An 8612-nucleotide genomic window follows, 5' to 3' on the forward strand; every position below is an offset into this window, starting at 1 on the left:
GGGAGAAAAAGGAAAAAAAATAAAATCTTTAAAAATAATAATAATAAAAAAAAAACGGGGTTAATAATAGCAACCTTGCAGGTTGTCATTAATGTCGACAGATAAAGCAATCATTGTTCTAGTTTGGTAATATCTAAAAATTAGGCCTGTATTTTGAGACCTTATTATCTATTTCAGGCAATTGAACAAGGCTGGAAGAACTGTTTTTAAGGAGAATGTTTATCTCCAGAAAGCTCTCGCATACCACCTAAAGGAAGCTGATGATCTACAAAAAAACTCCCAGAAGTTGCAAGAGACTCAGAATTTTCTGTTACATCAAAAGGTTCCAACTCTCATTTACACTTCGTTTCTTATCTTTTTTTTTTTAAGGATTGGGTTGGTAAATACTAAGAATTGAGTATAATAATGATGCATAAAGACAATGGGACCATTTTTCTTCTGTCTGGATGATGTACATTTCTTATCTGAAAAGATTAATTACTGAATGACTTATAAGAAGCACTAGACTTGGCAAAGAATATACCAGAAACATAAATATAACTCCCATCCTCTATACCTTAGAATACTCATTTTTCTTTGCTTAGATTTGGTCCCCGAATCCCATAGGAATAGGTTCAGCTGTGCATAACAGCCCTGACAATAATGGCCTCACTGTGTAAGGGTTTATTCGCTCACCTAAAGGAAGTGTGGAGGTAAGCAATCCAGAGCTCAAATGGTAGTGCCACAAAGTCAACAGACACTCAGGTTTCTTAACTCTGCAACATGTGGCTTAAATCCTCAAAGTCACCTCATGGCCCATGGCAGCTGCTGGAGCTCTAACCGTTATTCAAACAGCAGGAAAGAAGAAAGACAAGAAGGAAAAATGTATGCCGCTCCCTTTAGAGGTCTTCCTGGAAGTCCTACACACATTTCTACTTATATGTCATTGACCAGAACTTAGTTTTCTGGCTATGCTGAACTGCAAAGGAGACTGGGAATTTTCAGCTGAACTTACTGCCTTACTGAATAAAATTGGGGTTTCATTACTAAGGAAGAAAAGGAAAATTGACATTGGGATAGGCAACTAACAGAGTGCCAGTTTCCAGTATATAGTTGTTAAATTAATGTTTTAGTGTATAGTCATTAATTTTGGAATTACTCTTTTGATAATATAAAACATTTAAACTTTCAGAATTTTAGAGGAAGGAAAGTTTCGTAATTAGCAAAATCAGTGGTCCTCACAAGTCCAGTAAAGGACCCTAGGATGTTTTTTACTCTCTCTACACAAACACAGAATATCAAAATATCACCATCTCTTGGGGCCGGCCCTGTGGTACAGTGGTTAAGTTCGCGTGTTCCACTTCAGTGGCTGGGGGTTTGCTGGTTTAGATCCCAGGTGTGGACATGGCACCGCTTGGCAAGCATGCTGTGGCAGGCGTCCCACATATAAAGTAGAGGAAGGTGGGCACGGATGTTAGCTCAGGGCCAGTCTTCCTCAGCAAAAAGAGGTTTAGCTTAGGGCTAATCTTCCTCAAAAAACAAACAAACAAATAAATAAATAAATAAATAAATAAAATTTAAAAGTAAATAAATAAGAGAAAAAAATATCACTATCTCAACCTGGCATCAACTCAAATCTTATGAAGTAATGGAAATTAGTGAGGAAGTTTTTTTGTTTGGTTTTTTTTTGAGGAAGATTAGCCCTGAGCTAACATCTGCTGCCAATCCTCCTCTTTTTGCTGAGGAAGACTGGCCGTGAGCTAACATCCGTGCCCATCTTCCTCTACTTTATATGTGGGACGCCTGCCACAGCAAGGCTTGCCAAGCAGTGCCGTGTCTGCACCCAGGATCCAAACTGGCAAATCCCGGACCGCTGAAGTGGAACGTGTACACTTAACCGCTGTGCCACCAGGCTTCCCTGTGAGGAACTTTTAAGTTCTGGAACTGATTAAATGAAAAAAACCTTTCACTTCTGTCATCTTTCTGTTTTTAGGAGATCAATGATCTGTTGGTTAAGGAAAAGATTATGCAACTTACCCAGCAGAGATCACAAATCCAAACTCTTCAGAAGAAGGTGGTAAGCTTGGAGACTGCCCTAAGTTGTATGACCAGAGAGTTTGAGTCTGAAGTTTTAAAACTGCAGCAACAAGCAGAGATAGAGAACCAAGCGGGTCAGGTTGAAATTGACAAGCTGCAGCAACTTCTTCAGATGAAGGACAGGGAAATGAATCGAGTGAAGAAGCTGGCCAAGAACATACTGGATGAGAGAACAGAAGTGGAAAGTTTCTTTTTAGATGCTCTCCACCAAGTGAAGCAACAGATCCTATTTAGCAGGATACATTATAAACAGGTAGCACAAGCTGCTTTCAACTTTAAAATGAGAGAGGCATGTGCAGGAAGAACAGAATATCCCAAAATCCGAACATTTGATGGCAGAGAGCACAGCACCAATAGTGTGAATCAGGATCTTATGGAGGCTGAGAAATGGTACTAATAACGCTTTAATATTTTATCTTTTGTGCTGCTGTATTTTTCTGCTCTTTAGAAAAATAAGAACCCTGAATCGTTCGGCTTGATAATGTCCAAGTAATGAATAGATTGCTCAGTAAGTTACTTGAGGACAGGAACTGACTTATTCATCTTGGTAACCCCTATGCTTTGCATAGTGTGTGGAGCTTAGTACAAATTCTTAGTAGATGCCCCCTTTTTGTTTGTGACAGAGACTTGTTAAAGAGATCAGATTATTTGTTCCATATAATGTCACTGTAATATCTTTTAACATGTTCCTTTGTTTCCTGTAAATTAGTTATAAAGGTTTGATTAGATTCAAGTTAAACATTTTTGATAAGCATAATTTCACAAATATTTTGTATTGTTCCCTTTACTATTCTGAAATGAAATTCATAGATAATAATAGCTAACTAAACATATAATTTAAAAAATCAATATAACAATTCTTTGTACCAGTTCTTTCTTGTACAGAACTGTTCCGTGGATTGGAGGACACCCAGTAGTGTCCACCTCCATCCCTGTATTAACCAAAAGCCCCCACAAGTTTCCAGAATATACTCTAGAGATCTGCTGCCACTATGATGAAGGCAGCAGAATGCTTGAGACAGTTTAGACTATATATAATGATTACTTCTTTCCAGAATAGCAATTTTGTCTATTAGACTTCCTCCTATAAACCATAGATTAAATTATAGTGCATTTTAAAGATTATTCTGAAAAAAATTATGTTTTATATTCCAATGCAATTAGATTCTTCAAAGACCTTAACTCAAGAAATTTTAAAGGACTCTCTACTACTGTGTACTTAACATCTTATTAAGAGTGCCTCCAAATATGCTTTTTGCTTTAAATTATTTTTCATGGACTAAGGTGTAGGTTTTAAAAAATTATATAGCTGTTGGGAAGGTGAGTGTCTTCTGAAAGGTAAGATTCTTCTTCAAAAATGCCTGTACTATAATTTTTTTACCTTCTTGCCATATGCAGAAGTCTGTAATAACACTTCTATTACCAAGAGATTCTCTGTAATTTTCTCTTTTTTATTTAATGTCAAGCAAGTTGAGTCCCTACCATACATAAGGCAGTTTCTTTTACACTTTTTTATCTAATGCATATTAAGTGATATATAAATTTTCAGAGGACAGGACATAAAATGATTCTCCACATTGTCATTGCAGAAATTGGACTCTTCCTATTCTGCCTTCTGTGTGACATTTTTGCTACTGAGAAACTTATCACCTTAACCTCAGTTTCCTATTGCCTCTACCAGCAAGGCAGAGCTGATGGTTAAAATATATGTCATCTGCTTAAGAGGCAGATTGGGGAAGGACATTTGAAGCATATGGTGATCATAAGGCAAAACCTAAACTTTTAAAGAAAACTAACTCAGGTGACCTATATGCAAAAATATTTCTTTTCTTTTCCTTTTTTTTTTGTTTTTGAGGAAGATTAGCCCTGAGCTAACTACTGCCAGTCCTTCTCTTTTTGCTGAGGAAGCCTGGCCCTGAGCTAACATCCGTGCCCATCTTCCTCTACTTTATATGTGGAACGCCTACCACAGCATGGTGTGCCAAGTGTGCCATGTCCATACCCGGGATCTGAACCAGCGAACCCCGGGCTGCCAAGAAGCAGAACCTGCAAACTTAACCGCTGCGCCACTGGGCTGGCCCCCACAAAAATATTTCTTACATTATACAACATCGATACGCTATCTGTATGTCAGCCAGCTTTTGTAAATAGCAAGTAGCCTATAAATCCTTTGGGAAAGTTATAGTATAGATAAAGACCTGCCTGGAAAGCTTAGCTGCAGCCTTATTTGGAGGTAAGAAAATAGACTAGATAAATTATATGTTATCTTCTTAATTTACCTTTTGTTACTCTATTTTCATAGCAAAATATCTAATACAAAAAGAAATGTTAAAAGGAATTTATCAATAATCTCACCAAACAACTGTTTTTTTCTTGTTCCTTCTTTGTGTCTGGATACATAATGTTATATTGCAACTTTCTATTTTGCTTAATTGCTTAATATTTGAGCAAAAATTTTTTTCATGTTATAGTTTCTCTTATTTTCATTTTAATGACTACATAACATTTCAGATTGGCTAGCAAATTGATATCCTTTTCAACTTTATGATTTTGTAATGGACACAGTTTGTTTTGTAGTCATTACATTTGGAAACCTCATAATATTCAGTTATGGTTTGGAAATTTCTTTTCTCATGTTTACATATTTTGTATTTTTTTAAAAACAAGAGATGCTTACTTTGACCATATTTTTCCTTTTCTTTTTTTTTCTTGGAAATTTTCCAGGACAGATATTCAAGGAAATGTGGATATTAGAGATTTGACCTGGGAGCAGAAGGAGAAAGTCTTGAGATTGCTCTTTGCAAAAATGAATGGTTTTGTTCCTAGGTAACTCCCTGTTTTTGTGGTGAAATACCAAATTGTTATCAAACCTGGAAACCATGTAGGAACAATGAACTTATTCTCACTTAGAATTAAAGAAATGGGAAAGGACCAAAAAATACAAGGGTTGTACTGCTTAGCTACTGCAATTCCCAGAGAGAAAGAATGGGAGATGAATGAATGAGAACAAAAGTGAAAGATAAATTAAAATTAAAGGGAGGAGAAAAGAGAAGATTAATCTTAGATGTTTAAGGTAATGCTTTGCTAAGAAGGTACAACATTGCTTAGCTAAATGAATGGTAACTGAGAAGCTTAACAATTGTTAAGATTTTGTTGGTCTGCAAAGATAAGTAAATGATTGTTAAGCTGATTATTAATCAAGAGAATCTCTAATACCAGGAAAAAGACCTGGAAAGGAAAAGAAATCCACAGATATTCCAGATAGTTCTTTGTAATGATTAGTTTCACTTTTTTTCTCTACTGTGTTTTATCAGGGACTGTAACACTGGTAATAAACTATAAAGTGGCTAAAATAAATCAACCACTTATTGATTGTCATGTGCTTGGTACTACGTTAGGGACTATGGGGATTCAAAGAATTAAGAGATATTGCCTTTGATCTCAGAGAGCTTACAATCTTGTTGCCCAAACAAAACCAAACATAACAAGGAAAAAAATTAGGCCACAAGATAAAGTATAATTGGAGTCAGACAGTATGTTAATGGGCTAGAGTAGCCAGGTAAGACTGAAAGAGTGTGACTCTGTGGGGTGCCTTGTAGGATAGTAGGAGAGTAGAGAGAGGGAGGAGGGCACATCAGGCAAGGTGCTTAGTCAACAGCACAACCAACGCCCAGAGGTAGGAATGGGTGTGGGGTATTTAGGAAATATTGAGGAAAAACTGCCTGGCTTGAGGAAATTTGGTGATGCCAGAGAGTAATTAGTAATTAGCAATTAGAAATAAAATGTAATTCATATGGTTAAATTATGATGAGACTTAAAAACCATGCAGAAAAGCCCGAACTTATGCTAGTAGATTCTAGAGTAGTGTAACATACTTTTCTTCTCTGCCTTGCAGGAATACAAGGAGCAATAAGCCATACTCTCTCACTGGAAGGGTTCACAGGTCATTGTTCTCAGAGCTGACCTTAACCTAACACAGTGACATGTATGATGGATTGGAGGACAAAAATAGAGTTGGGGACCAGCAGAAGCTGCTGCACTACTCTGGGCATGTGGTGGTGAGGGATTTAGGCAAGAGTGGGAGCAGTCAGAATACAGGGGACAAACTGAGAGGCACTTAGGAAGGAGAAACAGGACTTGGAATAAAGGAGAAACAGGACAAAAGGAATAAAGAAAAGAGAGTAAATGTTTAAGCTTTTTAGCTTAAGAAATGAAAGAATGGTAGTATGAAAGACAAATGAAAAATCTGGAAAGCCAGTGTGAGGGAAAAGTTTAAATTTTATTTAATCCATCCACTAATTCATTTAACATACACATATTGAGTGCCTACTATTTATTGAGGATATATTGTTGAGAAAATAAAGACATCATTCCTAATCTCAGGGAGTTTATGGTCTACATGGGAAGAAAAACATTATTCAAATCATCACACAAATTAATATAAAAGTACAACTATGACATAGGCTCAGAGGAGTGTCATATAGTGGTAATAGGGCCTACTTTAGGGGAATCTGACCTAACTGAGGAGATCAAGAAAGTTTCTGAGGAAGTAAAAGGTTGAGCTGATCTCTAAAGGGTAAATAAGAAGAAAAAGAGGGGAAGAAAAACTTTCTAGGCAGAAGAAATAGAAAGTAGTATTTTCAGAGTTGATTTGGAGATGATGGCAACATATTGAAGTGAAAATACTTAAAGTATTTGTAAATAGTGATTGGAGTACAGATGAGAGCTTAGGGAGTGAGATTTGAGCTCCTTTAGTGAAAATTGGTAGTTGAATTTCGGAGAGTGGATGAAGGTAGAAGAGTAAAGGGTCAAGGCTAGAACCTTTAGGAATAACCACAATTAATGAACAGGGGAACAAAGGAGAGTACAACAAAAAGAGAAGAGTTTAAAGAATTATAGGCTAAATGAAAGATGGAGGACTTTGAAATGCCTTTGGGTCTGTTAGCTTTCCAGAATTTTATTAAAGAGGTGGAGGTAGAATCGGACTGTAGGTACTGAATGTCTTTCTTATTGGGAATTAACTTTTCTGCATCCCGGAGAGTATAGCACAGTTACAGGCCTCAAGTTCCACACTGTGTTGTTTTCAACACTGAAGAAACAAAGGAATTTGAGTGAAATCTTTCACACCAAAGCAATGAACTTGAACTTGGCCACAATGGAAGGATGTCTGAGCCTGTTGGAATCTCATGCTAGGGCTAGATAAAGTTAGGATAGGATAAGATAGGAATAGAATAGTGAAATGTTGAAATGAAGATGAGATTAAATGAGAGAGCTCAAATCAGACTGGGGAAGAATTAGATGATAACAGTTCTTCCAAGGTAACTGGAGTAGTTAGGAAGTTGGTAAGAGTTCAGTTGATTGTATGTGATTGTACAATATTTTTCAACAGTACAATATTTTTCTTTGTGATTAAACTAAGTCAAAGGAGTATAACCAATAAACTGTACTCTTTAGTGCATCAGCAACCACTCTGGCTATAACTCAGGCACTAGTATCTAAAGTACATTTTTTTCCAATGCATCATTAGACTATTAAATATAGCCAGATTTTGAATGGGTTTATGCTGCTTTCATATGTATCTAATTGAGGAGAAGTTTTAGGAATGAAGTATGTGTCTTTATCTGCTGGCAAATCAACCTTGTGTACTTTTTATAACTCTGGTAAGCTCACTTTCCAATTAGAATATTGAATTGGTGATATGTTTATTTCCTGCTCTTAAATCGGACTTTTCAAAGTATAAGGAGAAATTTTCATACTGAGTCAATCTCCATTGGGTAACCTGTCTGTGTTCTAAGGTTCTTTTTGTGGGAAGGGAATTCTTCTGGCCATATTTTTGGTCAGTACTCAGGTTCAACCTTGCCCATCACCTAAATTAATAGCTGTTGTGTGAGTATCATCATGATCATCTCCATAAATGTTTCTGTTTCTTAAATTCAATGTCTCAACTTTAAGAGAATATGTTTATATTAACTTGCCTAACATTATACTGCCTATTGAGTGTGTAAAAGCTCATTTTTGAAAATAAGAAGCCCATCCAACAGAAGCATTTCATTTAGTACTTTAAAAGTGTAGTTGAAATACAGGGCACAAGGAGATACTGCCTCATTGTTAAATTTTTACCCACCACAGGAAATACAGCCAGAGTTCTAGGCCTCCAGTTCCAGACTATGTTGTTCCTGACAATGGAGAAACAGAGGAATGTGGGTAAGGTTTCCCTTGACAAAGTAATGAACATGAGCCTGATCACAGTGCTCCTTGTGGACATCTTATATGTGCTAGAATTAAGTCCATTGTTCTGAACCAAGTTCCATGTGTGTGTGGTTATTGACAGGCTTGTTACTTTGTCATTATTGCAGGGATGAATGTAAGCTTCAAGATCAAACCTTCATCACCCAGCAAGTGCCAGTCTCAGACTCTTCTGGTGAACTGACGATACCCAACATTCAGAAAGGATCACAAGAGTCTGACATGGTAAGGAGTCTGTAGTCTACCCAAACAATACATGTAACTGTTACGTTTCCACATGCAGCTTCTTG

General features: G+C 36.7%; 1 protein-coding gene across 4 annotated transcripts in view; it reads left to right on the top strand.

Moving 5' to 3' along the window:
- The window catches only part of BBOF1 (basal body orientation factor 1), a 63249-nt gene that overhangs the window by 42188 nt on the left and 12449 nt on the right, over positions 1-8612 (top strand). For all 4 annotated transcript variants that reach the window (XM_044773976.2, XM_044773974.2, XM_014835706.3 and 1 more), the window contains 5 exons: positions 178-322; positions 1973-2466; positions 4801-4902; positions 8206-8280; positions 8433-8547. In XM_044773976.2, the coding sequence (XP_044629911.2) occupies positions 178-322; positions 1973-2466; positions 4801-4902; positions 8206-8280; positions 8433-8547 (931 nt within the window). The remainder of the gene's footprint in view (positions 1-177; positions 323-1972; positions 2467-4800; positions 4903-8205; positions 8281-8432; positions 8548-8612) is intronic.

Source organism: Equus asinus, chromosome 7 (assembly GCF_041296235.1).
Source record: "Equus asinus isolate D_3611 breed Donkey chromosome 7, EquAss-T2T_v2, whole genome shotgun sequence".
Lineage (NCBI taxonomy): Eukaryota > Metazoa > Chordata > Mammalia > Perissodactyla > Equidae > Equus > Equus asinus.